We start from the raw sequence: 14,114 nt of genomic DNA on the forward strand, positions 1-14,114 counted from the left end.
AAGCTCCTGATATACGTAAAAGACGCCGATTCCGCCCCGCTTCGGGCTTTCCATCCCTGAATTTTCACCAATAAGGAAGTCTTCGGAAGAGGGCCATCGTCGCTAAGTCTGGTTATAGGTTGGCGGCCCACTCAACCATCTAGGCGATCGGTGCTACCCTGGCGTCGGATGTCACCTATGCAAAATCATTGGCCTTGAGCCCTGTTCAGCCTATCGCAATTTCGATATTGGCGCAGTCTAGGCTTTCGTCGATCAGTCTTTTGGCTTTTCCGGGGCGTCGCCCCTCGCATTCGGTCGATTCAGCTTTCAGCTCTCAGCATTTACAATTCCGACTGTACTCGATATTGCAATGCTCTTGACGTCCCAGTCTCAGGCATTGGCCTCCTGGAACCTTAAGGAAAGCTGCAACGATTTCAATGAATGTCGATAATGAATACCACGGACCCGCGCGTGGGCTCGGCCCGCGACAACTCTACAAGCCCAGGATTGTCTCGTGTGGTTTCTGGATCAAACTCATCTTCAACGAGCGACCTTGTCGCGACGCTAGTGCCTGTCCTGATCTGGGCGGCCCTGTGCATCATCATCTTTGTGATTCTGCGACGCAAATGTCCTCGAGTATACGCTCCAAGAGCATTACTGAAGAGCCTGGAACCACAGTATGTCTCTTCGTCCCGATTTCCCACAGATACCCGCTTGAGGCTGACATGTTTGAAAAGCGAAAAGAGTGCACCTCTTCCCAATGGGTGGTTCAACTGGTTCACCGAGTTCTACCGCATCCCGTCTGTGTTCGTGCTTAATCACTCATCCCTAGATGGATATCTCTTTCTGCGCTTTCTCCGAGTGCTGGCTGTGATATGCCTGGTCGGAGTGATACTCCTTTGGCCAATCCTTCTTCCAATCCATGCGACAGGTGGTGCGGGCAATCAAGGCTTGGATTGCTTGACCATGGGAAATGTTGTGAACCACAATCGACTTTACGCGCATACGCTGTTGGCATGGGTGTACTTCGGTAAGTTATCTCGAGTCTAGATAGCAGCATGTCCAGTAACGTGCTATGCAGCATTCATCTTGTACATGGTTTCACGAGAATGCGTATACTATATCAACTTACGGCAAGCGTATCTCCTTTCACCGTTTTATGCGAATCGCTTGTCGTCTCGCACGGTGCTATACATGAATGTACCTCGACAGTTTCTGGATGAACAAAGGCTTCGATGGATGCTTGGAAGCTCTGTCAAACGGATTTGGATCCCTCAAACCACCAGTGAGCTTGAACGCCTCGTTAAGGAGAGGGAACAGACGGCCATGCGCCTGGAAAAAGCAGAGTTTGAGCTTATCAAGATGGCCAATGCCGCAAGGACGAAAACACTGAAGAAAGCAAAGGGTGAGAGCACGCAAGAACCAAGTACAGACTCTCTTGAGACGGAGCCCCGTAGTGAGAATGGGAGAAAATCGGTCTCAAGGTCTGGCACCGCGGAAATCGTACAAGCATCCGACAATCCACAGGACGCCCCTTACCCTTCGAAAGAGATACAAGAACGGATTCTACCGGATGTTAATGGATCAGTTGCATCACAATGGATTCCACATAGCGCGAGGCCGCACCACAGACCGATTGCAAACTATGGACGCCGCGTGGATACTATCAAGTGGACCAGAAATCAGATCAAAAAGCTGAACAGCCAAATTGCCAAAGTTCGACGTGACCAGCTTTTCAAAACTGACGGCATGTTGCCCTCCGTCTTTGTGGAATTCGAGACGCACACAGATGCACAACACGCCTCCCAGACGCTGACGCATCATCGCCCGCTGCACATGGCTCAGCGCTTTCTTGGTGTACGGCCGTTTGAAATACTATGGGAGTCATTGTCAATGTCGTGGCTGGAGACCATTGTGCGAAGATTCTTAATCAAAGCTCTGATCACGGCGATGATAATATTTTGGGCCATCCCATCCGCTCTTGTGGGCACAATTTCCAACATCGACTATCTGTCGGAGAAAGTCAGTTTCTTAGGGTGGATAGAAAATCTCCCAAGCGCCATCAAGGGTATCTTGAGTGGTATCGTTCCGGCTATGGCTCTATCTCTGTTGATGAGCATCGTCCCCGGAATCTTGAGATGTAAGTCAATGCTCAGCTCCCACTTGTCCAAATTGCTGATAGTAAACCAGACTGCGCGAAACTCGGGGGGGTCCCAACTCTGAGCATGATCGAGCTCTACACCCAGCATGCGTACTTCGCTTTCCAAGTCGTTCAAGTGTTCTTGATAACGACCCTGACATCCGCAGCGTCCGCTGCCGTTACGAAGTTGCTTGAAGATCCGACAACAGCAAAGGATTTGCTCTCGCAGAACCTGCCCAAGGCTTCCAACTTCTATCTCTCGTATTTTCTTTTGCAAAGTTTGGCGCTTGGGTCTTCAGCACTTGTTCAGTTCGGCAATTTGTCCCAGTTGTATGTGTTTCAAAGGTACATCAGCAGTCCAAGAAAGTTGTACATGAGATGGCACCGGCTGCAGCGAATTCATTGGGGATCAGTCTTTCCCGTCTACACCAACCTTGGTGTCATCAGTAAGTTCCTTCCAGGACACATGCTATGCTTGAGCCCTCTCTAACAGTGTGGCAGCTCTCAGTTATGCCCTCATCGCGCCAATAATCCTCGGATTTGCCTGTGTTGGTCTCCTTTTTCTACATCTGGTGTACCGGTACAACCTCATTTACGTTTACGATTCTGAAGTCGATACCAGAGGGCTCGTTTATCCTCGCGCTCTCATGCACCTCCTTTTAGGCCTATACTTCTCCGAGATCTGTATGATTGGTTTGTTTTCGCTCAAAGGCGCTTACATCCCAGTCGTGTTAACTGTGGCTCTTCTGATTCTCACTGGTCTGGTCCATACTTCGCTCCTTGAAGCACTTGGACCACTTCTATGGAGTCTTCCAAAAAGTTTGACGGTTCAAGAAGACCAGCACTTACTGGGAAGTACTCCCACGAATCAACGCAATGCTGAAGGTCTGGACCGTTTCGAGGAATATCATTCCGACAAAGAGGAACACGAGCCACACCAGGGCAGCAGTAGGGCCCTCGAAGGCGCAAGCGGAACTCTCAACGCCCTGGGAGGAGGCGTCAAAACGATGTTCAGAAAGAAACTCAAAAAGGAGGTCCCCGAAGCCCACATGATAATGGATGCTCTCACAGCATTTTGGATGCGATGGCTATCACCAAACCCAGCAGACAAGTCCAACTTCCTGCTACGATGGCTTCATCCCGAGGTGTACTCCGACTATACTCTTCTTCGTCGAATGGTCCCAGCAGACTTGCCAGATCCGGTGTATCCGGAAGATATCGAGCGCGATGTCTACTACCCACCATCGTTCTTTGCAAAACCCCCGACTTTATGGATTCCCCGGGATCCTGGCGGAGTCAGTCGGCAAGAGGTGGAACACAGTGGGAAGGTGATTCCTACCACGGATGAATATGTACATATAGATGACAACGGCAATGTGATGATCAATCTGGAGGAAAGCCGACTCGTCTTTGATGTCAGCCGGTTGAGATATTGATAATGATAATGACAACTTTTGAAAATCGACGTAAGCCATGGTATCTGTTGGAATCGCGTAGGGCAGTAAAGGGCGCAAGGCTGCGGCACAAGGCTGGACAGGCCGCAGACGCGGGAACTCTTAGCGCGGCGGCAAGGAGCAGCCGAGAACTTTCAGATGCCGCACCGCAGGTGAAAGACAATATAATTTACCACCAGCAAACATTCGAATCAGACCGATCACGTCGCTTCACTTCACAAAATCGGGCGTGCCAAAAGTACAACCTGTCTTGTATCACTTGATTTGTTTGTCTTCTTCATTTCCCTGGTCTTTGTCGACTCATATTCTCCTCGCCATGAGCTGATCGGCTTGCGCCCTTCCAAACTCATTCTCTTGTCCCTCAACTGATCTCCTATACCGTCAACATGGCGGCGACAGCAGTGCGAAATGGCAGTATCGCCAATGGCCTCAACGGAGGGGCCGCGGGGATCACGCCTGCGTCACGCTTCGCTGATATTCCGTCCGCGATCGATATCCCTGTCTCCGGCGGGCTTGATGCAGACGAAGCGGTCGAAGTCAATCTCGAGGACCACCTGGACGATCCTACGGAGCTATGCCAGCTCCTAGAAAATGAGAAAGCTGCCAAAAATCTATGGATTACAATCGCTCTGGCGTACGCAAAACAGGCGCAGATTGACCACGCAATCGAAATCTTGATCAAGGGCATGGGGTCTCTGTCAAGGAGCGGGCCCAAAGAACGCCTGAGCCTGCTAGCATGTGTGGCATGGTTGAATCTTCTCAAAAGCAGGCAGGCCCCCCGAGTGTTACCGGAAAATCAGCCCTCGTCCGATGCGAAGACCAAAGACCATTACCTCCGAGAAGCCACCGCCTCGATCAATGATGCCCTTCGAATCAACCCGGCCTTCCCTCCGCTGTATCTCACCAGAGGCGTCCTCTTCCTCCTCCGAGCTTCCTTGCAAGCGTCAACTAAAGCTGGGTCAGATGCTGAAAGAGCTGAGTCTCTCAAACAGGCCCTCAAGTGTTTCGATGACGCTCTACGGGCCTCCGAAGGTCGCAACATGATGGCAGCAATTGGAAGAGCTAGGACACTTTATTTGCAGAAACAATATGGTCCAGCCTTGCAAGTGTACCAAGACGTGCTTGCGAAGATGCCCGGCCTTACAGACCCCGATCCTCGGATAGGCATTGGCTGTTGTCTGTGGCAGTTGGGGTACCAGGACAGGGCGAAGATGGCTTGGGAGCGATCGCTGGCACTGAACTCCGAGTCAAAGATTGCGCATGCTCTGCTGGGGGTGTACTATCTACACGAAAGCGCCAAATACCCGGCTTCCGACCCTCAATTCAATGCTCTTTACAAGAAGGCTATGATCGACCATACGAAGAAAGCTTATACTATTGACAAGAACTTCCCCCTTAGCTGTGCGACTTTTGCTAGCTATTTCCTCCTGACTGGTCGCTACGACACTGTGGAACCTTTAGCGCGAAAGGCCATCGAACAAACAGACATCAATGCAATTGCCAGTGACGGGTGGTATTTGTTAGCTCGAAAGGAGCACAACAAAGGTGACTTGTCAAAGGCAAATGACTATTACAACAGATCGGATCAGGCACGAGGCGGTCTGGATCGAGGCTACTTCCCGGCGAAATTCGGCCTCATTCAGATTATGCTCCAGACCCAGGACGTCCAGGGTGCCAAGTTTCGACTCGAAAATCTCTCACAGATCAACAGACACGTAGAGGCTATGACGCTACTGGGTTGTGTCTATGCCGAAGAAGCGTTCTCAGCTCAGAGCACTGCAACCAAAGATGAGAAAGCAACCGCAGCGCGAAAGGCCATACAACTGCTAGAGAATGTTCGAAAGACCTGGAAGGATGAAAAGACGAAGAACAAGCCCGACGAGTCGGTTTTGCTTTATCTTGCACGTCTGTACGAGCTTGAAAATCCAATTGAGAGCTTAAAATGTCTTCAAACGGTCGAGCAAATGCAGCTAGAGAAAATTCCGGACGAAGACAAGCCAGATCCAAACGAAGAGGAAGCAACATACATTACTCAGCTCCGCGAGAACCTACCTCCCCAGCTTCTGAACAATATGGCGTGCTTCCTATATTCTCAAGAGTCGTACTCTATGGCTCGAGAGACATTCCAGATTGCGCTCAATGCCTGTGTTCGACTCACTGAGAAGCAAGAAGCCGAAAAGAAGGCCCTGGAAGAAGAAAAAATCAACGCGGAGGATGTCGACAACAGTGATACTGATGCTTTGGTGACCACGATTTCATACAACCTGGCCAGGACTTTGGAAGCACTAGGCCTCGTAGAGGAGGCTCAGAAGGTTTATGAAGGTCTCCTTGCCAGACATGCCGACTACACAGACGCTTCCGCGCGCCTAGCGTTTATAGCCTTGGAAACGTCACCTCGAGACGAAGGGCCGCGAAAGATTCACGCAGTTTATCAAAATGACTATGGCAACACTGAAGTCAGAGCCTTGATGGGATGGTACCATCATAGCGCCAAGAAGAAAACTAGCAACATTGCAGAAGATGCTGAGAACCGCCATTACAAGCACACATTGCAGGGCTATGACAAGCATGACCTTTACTCTCTTGTTGGTATGGGCAACATTCACCTCACAATCGCAAGAGATATGCCTCGAAACACGGACCAAGAAAAGGAAAAGCGGAGCAAGATGTATGCCAAAGCATACGAATTCTTTGATAAGGCACTGCAATTGGACCCTAAGAATGCATATGCCGCCCAGGGTGTTGCAATCGCTCTCTGCGATGACAAGAAAGCATACTCTGATGCTCTACAGATATTCACCAAGGTCAAAGATACTCTCCGAGATGCTTCAGTCAACACGAATTTGGGCCATGTGATGACAGAACTTCGGCAGTATCAACGCGGCATCGACAATTATGAGATCGCACTGAGAAAAGATGGCAAAAGTGAAAACGCCCAATTATTGGCGTGCTTGTCGAGGGCATGGCTGTTGAAAGGCAAGGCTGATAGATCCATCCCTGCTCTGAACACTGCTCTCGATTACATGAAGCGCGCTCTGGCCACGCAACCCGATTCTCCTCATTTGCAATTTAATGTGGCTTTCATCCAGTTCCAAATTGCACAACATGTGAATCAAGCCAAGGAGACGGATCGAACACTTGAAGATGTGGATGCCGCCATTGCCGGGCTTGAGCAAGCCATCGATACCTTTGAACAAGTTGCCAGGCATAAACAACCGCCATATCCCCGGACAGCACTCGAGCAGCGTGCAGCTATGGGTAAAAACACCATGAGAAATCAATTGGAGCGCCAACGTGTGAGACAAGCCGCCTACGAAAATGAAAACGCCACGAAATTGAAAGAAGCAAAGGAGAGGCGGCAGGAGGAGCTTCGAAAACGCGAGGAAGCGGCAAGAAGACGCAGACAAGAGGAACAGGATCGCGCACAGAGGATCGCAGAAGAACGGAGAAAGATTGTCGAGGAGACAGAGAGGATTGCCGAGCAGATTCGCGCCGAGGCAGCAGCAAGAGAAGCTGCCGAGTACACGGACGATGAGGAAACTGGGGAACGCGTGAGACGGAAGAAGAAGCCTAAGGCTGGCGGCAAGCGGAAGAAGCGAGATGATGAAGATGGGTTCATCGAAGACGACGAAGATGGGAAGAGCGAAAGAAGCGTTTCCCGGACTCCAATGAGTGGCTCGGACAACGAAGCTCCGGCGGAAATGCCAAAGAAGAAGAAGAGAAGGTTGGAGAGGAAGAGTGCTGCAAGAGAAACTCCCCGGAGAAAGAATGACAAATTCAAGTCCGCAGCCGTGGTCGTGGACTCAGATTCTGAATTGGAGGACGAGGCCAGCGCTGTTGCGACACCGGAAGAGGCAACTGTTGAAACCCCAGCATCCGACGTCCCGGATAAGGATGAAGAGATGGGAGACTTACGTGATGAGCCAGAAGTGGAGGAGGACCAAGCTCAACCCAGACCACCACCCAGGCAACGGAAGCAACTACGAACAATTGCCGACGACGATGACGAGGATGAAGATGAGGAAGAAGCCTACAATGCAGGCACTAATGGTCACGCAGATACAGCGAGGGCTTCAGCTGATGATGGCGAGTAGGCGTCAGGACCTTTCACATTCATGATTTCTCGCCCTGTGCATAGTGAGCAGGACGGCTGGAGGATTGCCTCAGTAAAAGTGTGCTTTCGACATCAATGCATCCCGTGTATTTGCCTCTTGGGATTTGGAGAGGCTGTGCCTGTGCCTTAGCTAGTGAGATGACCAGGTTTCTACAATGTATAACAGCACAGCAACTTGTATTCCGTTAATTAAGTAAACGGGCAGAGCAGAAGATCATTTAGTGTCTCCGGATGACCTTGAACTTGGACCTAACTCAGAACATCAAATGCAGTGACGGGTCGACTTGATAGTGCAGATTGAGGGAGTTTCAGCCTCGTCCGAGCAGAAAGGGGTTTGCATGGTAAGGCTGAAGTATGACTCGCGTCGCATAGCATTGTCACATGATTCGAGTCATTTGGCTGCCCGCCTGCCTGCTTGCACCTCTAGAAAATGTTTAATACTCTCGCCGCATATTTAGTTGCCTATGAGAGCTGTCCTCAGATCACGACTTCATGGCTACTTCACAAGCGAGTCAAACCCTTGTTAGACGGCCATCTGCAGGGGATGTCGCTCTTATGCCCCCGCCGCCCCTCAAGCGGATCAAAAGACCACCCAAAGTTTTGGACGAAGACGAATATACCCAGGCGCTGTCCGACATCATTGCGCGCGACTACTTCCCGGGTCTCCTCGAGAGCCAGGCGCAGCATGAGTATCTGACGGCACTCGACTCCGGAAACGAGTCTTGGATTGTGGAGGCGGCGCAGAAATTGAGACAGGCAGCCGCGCCAGCAGCGGGCAGCAAGAGAAGGTCAGCGCGGAACACTAGATTCGACAGGACGCCTTCAGCAACGCCCCGAGTGCTGGGAGATACGCCGGTGGGGTATACGGGGAGCGAGACACCCATGACCGTCGCGGGAACCGAAGTTGAGGACGACAGGAAGGAGGAGCCAAAACAGTTGGATACGTCGAGATTTTCGCTGGGTTCTTTCCAGGCGAAATATACTTCCGAGGACAATGAATCCTTCAACGCTCTGCTAGACAAACAGAATCATAAACGCCGCGAGAAGCATGCCCACCTCTGGACTCAGGATCAGCGAGTCCCCTCCGCACGACAAATCGCGTACCGGGCCCGCGAAGCGCGACTCCTCAAGGAGCACGAAGAAAGTGAAGCAGCAGCAGGGAAAGCTCTTGTGCCGATGACTTCAGGGGCGACAGACGCTCGTCTCGCGAGACCTGATGCCTGGAAGATCAAGCGTCCCGACAACGGCTTCATGTTCAACGCGACTTCGGTGGACGAAGACGGGCTCCAAACCGTGCAGGAAGTCAAGGAACAAAACTCCAAGGCCGGGCCCAAACATGTAGTCTACGCAAACACGCGGTTTCCGCCAATGCAATACGTCGACGACGAACCTGGTCCTGTCCCTCCATCACCGTCCCTGAACACGGAAATCATTGCGCAACGAACTGCCGCCCACGCCAGACAGCGAGGGGGCGGCGATGCAGAGACAACTACGGACTTCCCGGGGAGTGAAACACCGCGCGTCAACGGCTACGCATTCGTCGACGAAGACGAGCCCGAAAACCTGCCAGAAACGGAATCTTCCGCCCCCAGCTACCGCGACCTCTTAGCCGGGCAGGTGGACAGCACGCCCAACCCATTCAAAATCAGCGAGATCCGCAAGCGAGAGGATCTCCACCTAAGAATGCTGGAGAAGCAGGCGAGGAGGAAGAGGGAGAAGGATCGGGAGACGATCAGAACACCGGCCGGTGGTTCTGCGGTTGGGACGCCTTCTTCTTCGGCAGCAGCAGCAGCAGCAGGAAACATGACTCCCGCCGCAAGACGTCTGATGGAGAAGCTGGGCGGGAACAAGACACCCGCGAGAACCGGCCTTGGACTGGACGGAATTGATGCGAAGAAGATGTGGACTCCTGGCCGGACTCCACGGAGGAGGCATGCTGGGAAATGATATAATGAGAGCGCTGGATCTACATGCATGTGTCCATCAGACACCCACTCGGTACGGATATATCATACACGACAGTGGACATATGAAGGCTGCCAACCCGTCAAGAGCAACCCCTCGTCCGCGCCCTGTCCATAGACCGAAAAACATGCTACAAACAAGCAGCACCACCAGCAGCATTCTTTCTAGAGTAACACTGCAACAGATTCAGATTCATTTCCTCCTCTTTCGTTCCCCACGCCCTCCTTTCCCTCCCTGTACAGGTGTCCTCCCAGACCAAATATGTAGCTACGCCTCTCTCCAGCGGAGGAAATCTCGCAAACTGAACAGCAAAGACAAAGGTCAGTGGGACAAGCAAGCACAGAACGGAGGAGGGGGCTCTTTTTTCAAAGAGAAGAAAGTTGGCACCTGAATGACCGCCTGCAAACCAAATTCCTTGCTTGTATTCGTAAAAACTCCATATATTCTAGAACCCATTTCTAGACAAGGTTCCTCAGTCCCAGGGACACGGCCAATAACGCCATGCTATACACGCTCGGTCGCAGAATTGTGCTCCCGCTCAAGTAGTACGCTGCGCCCAGATAGCTGCAACTAATGACCCCTTCCGATCCATTGACCCGCTTGCCGTAACTGTCTTCCAGGCCTTTCCCTTGCAGCGGACAAGCAAATCCCAAACTCGCCGGGCAGCTCTGCATGAGATCGTAGCACAAATCTTGGCAGGGCAGAACTTCCTTGTACGGTCCCGGTTGGATGGACGTGTCGATGAGCGGGTTCCGGGAAGAATTCGTGGCCACGGCGTTGAGAAGCGCTTGGTTGACGTTGAATTCCGACGGGTCGGTTGAAATGCTCGAGCCATTGATGAATTTCTGGCCTAGATTTCGTGGCTTGAGAAATGAAGCTGTATTGGAGAAGTCTGCGCAACGAGGAATGGTCACCGCGCAGAGCCATGTTTTGTAAGCCCGGGCGCAATCGTCGCAGTTGCGAGCTAGAGAGTATTGAGCGCTGGAAGTTGCGTTGCAAGGGATTTGTTGCAGGGAGTAGTTGAAGTATTGGTACATTTGGGCCGCATTAGAATCATACAGTGCGGCTAAATCTGGGAGACCTGTCTCTGGGGAGAATTTGTCCGGATTGGTGGGCACGGCGTAAGCCACTTCTGAACAGAAAGACAAGTTGTACATCAATGCACAATTGTTTTCAGTTTTGGTCTGGAATTCCATGGCTGCCCAGACGGTGCCGCCACCTCCAATCACGCCGGCACCCGAGTTTGTGGAGTTGCCTTCCATGACCAGCATTCCCCAGTATTTTGAAGTGGCGTTCAGGCCGGTGATGTAGAACTGCTCTTTTGGTTTGCCGCCTAAGCCTCTGTTGGTCATTTGCGCAACATTTTGGTTGGTGATGTTGTCAATATTAGCCGCTAGTTGGGCGTTGTTTTTCAAGCCGCAGAAAGATTTCTGGACCCCAAGAATTGCCCGTTGCTTCTGATTCGAAGCGAAGACACCCCATGGAGGACTTAGTTTCATCCATTCTTGATAGACAGTCTCGTTGGGCAGAGCCTGTGTGGTGTCGTTTGTAATCAGGAGGGCGGCGTGATTGTCCCCGTCGACGAAATATAGATTCTTCACTTCCGGATCCTTAAAGCCGTAGAAAGGTGCATCGATCGACGCGGCGATATTATAATTCCAGATGCCTGAGAATTCCGTGGTGTTGGGCGCAGAGATCCCGACATACACATCACTGTCGGCGTCCGCCTCAAAGATCGCATACCCTGCATCAACTGTAATGGTCTGTTGATCGGGGCCACCGGAGCCCGGCCCTGGTTTCTGGTTTGACTCGGACAAGGAAATGTACATTTGCAACTGTGGAGGCACCTCATTGGTCGCATTGGGGGAAGGCTGCAGACATGTGTTGAGAGTAATGTAGATTTTGCTCCCTGCCTGTCTTTTCCTGAGTTCGTGTTGTTCCGGTAGTAACTCTGTTTCCTCTAGCTTTTCGCCTGGCAGACCGAACCCAGGCGTCCCATGGGGACCCTCTATAGCATCCTGTGGAAACACCCAGTTCTGGGTCTCGCCGATCTCGATGTTACTATTCGCAGGGTCGTTATTGGCAAGCGCCGACACCCCATTTTCAGCGCGGACTGTTATTGTATATTCCTTCGCCTCTTCCTGCTCGCTCTCATCTGATATGACGTAAAAGTTGTGGTCTTCAGAGGATATCCGAGAGGAGTCGGACTCGAGGGCGTAAGCGAAGGATGGTTTCGTCAAAGTCAGGTATAGCAGCAACAAGAAGACTGACGCCGAGAGACACGCCGTGAACCTTGCTTGTAAAGGGGTCAACTTGATCAGCGGCATGTTCAAGACCCGCTCGACTCGATGCCGCGATGAGAAAGGTCGGCCAGTCAACGAGCGCTATAAGGACATGATAGCGGGTGGTAAAGAGCTGCCCGTAGCTTTTGCAGCGAAAAGCCTCTAATTAGAAGGGGTGCAACGAATGGTGGGCAAGACGTGACATGGGGATGTGGACAATTGTGTTGGAGGAGGTGGGAGGCGCAGGTTACGAAGTCAGTCAGATCTGCGCCTCGTTCAGCCTCGTTCAGCCTTGTCCAGCCTTGTCCAGGCTTGCACGCCCCGCTTGTGGGAAGTTTTTGTTCCGTTCCGGGACAAAGCAAGAAGTGAAGGTACTTAGGTACCTAGCATTGCAACTTCACCAGCATCCCCATTGCCGTGGCTAGAGCATTCATCGTATCCTGGGCGAGGCTCCCACTTCAATTGACACAGGTAAGGCCATTGCCAGGCATTGGCCGGAGGCTACGATGCAAAACTATCGTTTTTGGCACTGTCCCTAACCGGCTTCGACAAGGGCTAGATCACCCTCACGTTTCACAATGGCAGAGACGTGCGAACACAAGCTGGCTATTGGCTGCGCTCTGACAGCAGTGCCTGGATGCTGTGCCTGCGCGGATAAGAGACCTCTTGTAAGACTGTCGCAGATTTCTTCTGTGGGCAGGGGATCCGATGCTGCCTATTGCGACCGACGCATCCTTTCCTTTACTAACATCACCCCAGGCAACTGCCTACCCTCTCTACATTGATGGCCAAGGCATGCGACTTCAAGGCAAGCGCTGGCAACGCTACTGCTGGAAGTGTCGTGGTACGTGCAGTGACCGTTTCTTTCGCTACCTGCTTGTACCTTGAGTCTTGGTCGTCGGCATAATCAAATTCCAACTTCAAGTCGCTCGCTCATAAACATATTGATAATTTGCATCAAAGATTACTGGGATTTACACTCACGGTCGACGACACATGCGTCCCTCCTTATCAACTCTCCAGTTCCCAATGCTGCGGTTCCGTCGGAGCACGTCCCAGTTCCACCAAGTGACGGCATGGACCATCCGTATCACAACCCCTTCTCGCTCTCCAGTTCCCAGCAGCAATCCTGGTCCTTTGACGGTGTAGCCGATCGACTACAGACCACTGTTGGTAGCATGCCTCCAGTTCGAGCAGTCCCACCCTACGACCCCGGCGGCACCGGACATCCCAGGGATCCTAGAACAGCGGCCGGATCCTACGTGAATGCGCCAGTACATCGCGTGGATCCAACTCGACAGGCCCGGCATGCGAGGCTAGCCCATGATATCCAGCTGGGAGAGCGCCACTTGTACCCCAGATCACAGAGAACGGCGGCACACCCGTCGAACCCAACCGGCGACTCAGGCTCATCGACCGCAAGAAGGGGGCAAAGAACCGTGACAAATCCATTCGCTACCCAAGAAGAAATCCAATATGAAAACTATCAGACCCCAAGGAGGCAAAGAACCATTACAAACCCATTCGGTACCCAAGAAGAAATTCAATCTGAGAATTACCAAAGCCCCATCAGCACAATGTTTGGTCGAGCATGGAATCGCTATAGACAAGCGGAAGAACAGAGATCAGCCCTTGCAACTGAGTCCGTAGACGTTCAGGAGACGCGAAGAGAAGTTGCAGTCAGTGTGCTGGGCACTGGGCCGCCTCAAAACGGGGATACAGAACGGCAGTTCGAAACCATGATGAACCGCATGCGGCTACAAGAGGATCAGCAGTCATTCACAAACCCCAGACTAAACCTCAGAAGGTCGTCTCAAGGACAAGCTGCCAGACTCGAGCAAGATAACCCACATACACACCCTCAGATCAACCCTATTGACTCTCAACCGAACCGACCACGACCGCTCGAGCCAAGGGAGATGACCGTTAATATCGCCTGCAGAATATGTTGTGAGCAGAAGGTCGACACATTGTTGGAGCCTTGCATGCACGTCGCCATCTGTCGTTGGTGCTCGGATCTGATACAAGAACATGTCCGTCGATACCGCGCTGTACACGGGCCGTATGGGGAAGAATCAAAGTGGAAATGTCCAATGTGCCGTCGCCACGTCACACATGCAAAGAGAGTGTATCTAACTTGATGGGTCAGAGCAGGGGGAGCTGCAGTGCTCTTCAGATCA

At 52.0% G+C, this 14,114-nt stretch overlaps 5 protein-coding genes across 5 annotated transcripts; 4 read left to right on the plus strand and 1 right to left on the minus strand.

The window, feature by feature from the left end:
• Nucleotides 1-429: 429 nt before the first annotated feature.
• Z520_07546 (uncharacterized protein) lies at nucleotides 430-3,555 on the plus strand (the record flags this gene model as incomplete). Its single annotated transcript, XM_016778043.1, has 5 exons — nucleotides 430-656; nucleotides 717-1,009; nucleotides 1,061-2,119; nucleotides 2,170-2,565; nucleotides 2,621-3,555. 5 exons carry the CDS (start codon nucleotides 430-432, stop codon nucleotides 3,553-3,555), a joined length of 2,910 nt encoding a protein of 969 aa, XP_016630949.1.
• Nucleotides 3,556-3,959: 404 nt separating this feature from the next.
• Nucleotides 3,960-7,667, plus strand: Z520_07547 (uncharacterized protein; the record flags this gene model as incomplete). Its single annotated transcript, XM_016778044.1, has 1 exon — nucleotides 3,960-7,667. The coding sequence occupies one exon, from the start codon at nucleotides 3,960-3,962 to the stop codon at nucleotides 7,665-7,667; it is 3,708 nt and encodes a 1,235-aa protein (XP_016630950.1).
• A 512-nt stretch (nucleotides 7,668-8,179) lies between these two features.
• On the plus strand, nucleotides 8,180-9,634 carry Z520_07548 (uncharacterized protein; the record flags this gene model as incomplete). Its single annotated transcript, XM_016778045.1, has 1 exon — nucleotides 8,180-9,634. The coding sequence occupies one exon, from the start codon at nucleotides 8,180-8,182 to the stop codon at nucleotides 9,632-9,634; it is 1,455 nt and encodes a 484-aa protein (XP_016630951.1).
• Nucleotides 9,635-10,110: 476 nt separating this feature from the next.
• Z520_07549 (uncharacterized protein) lies at nucleotides 10,111-11,979 on the minus strand (the record flags this gene model as incomplete). Its single annotated transcript, XM_016778046.1, has 1 exon — nucleotides 10,111-11,979. The coding sequence occupies one exon, from the start codon at nucleotides 11,977-11,979 to the stop codon at nucleotides 10,111-10,113; it is 1,869 nt and encodes a 622-aa protein (XP_016630952.1).
• A 663-nt stretch (nucleotides 11,980-12,642) lies between these two features.
• Nucleotides 12,643-14,075, plus strand: Z520_07550 (uncharacterized protein; the record flags this gene model as incomplete). The annotated part of the gene is made up of 2 exons (XM_016778047.1): nucleotides 12,643-12,778; nucleotides 12,898-14,075. The coding sequence occupies 2 exons, from the start codon at nucleotides 12,643-12,645 to the stop codon at nucleotides 14,073-14,075; spliced, it is 1,314 nt and encodes a 437-aa protein (XP_016630953.1).
• Between the last annotated feature and the right edge of the window lie 39 nt (nucleotides 14,076-14,114).

This window comes from Fonsecaea multimorphosa (assembly GCF_000836435.1).
Source record: "Fonsecaea multimorphosa CBS 102226 unplaced genomic scaffold supercont1.15, whole genome shotgun sequence".
Taxonomy (NCBI): Eukaryota; Fungi; Ascomycota; class Eurotiomycetes; order Chaetothyriales; family Herpotrichiellaceae; genus Fonsecaea; species Fonsecaea multimorphosa.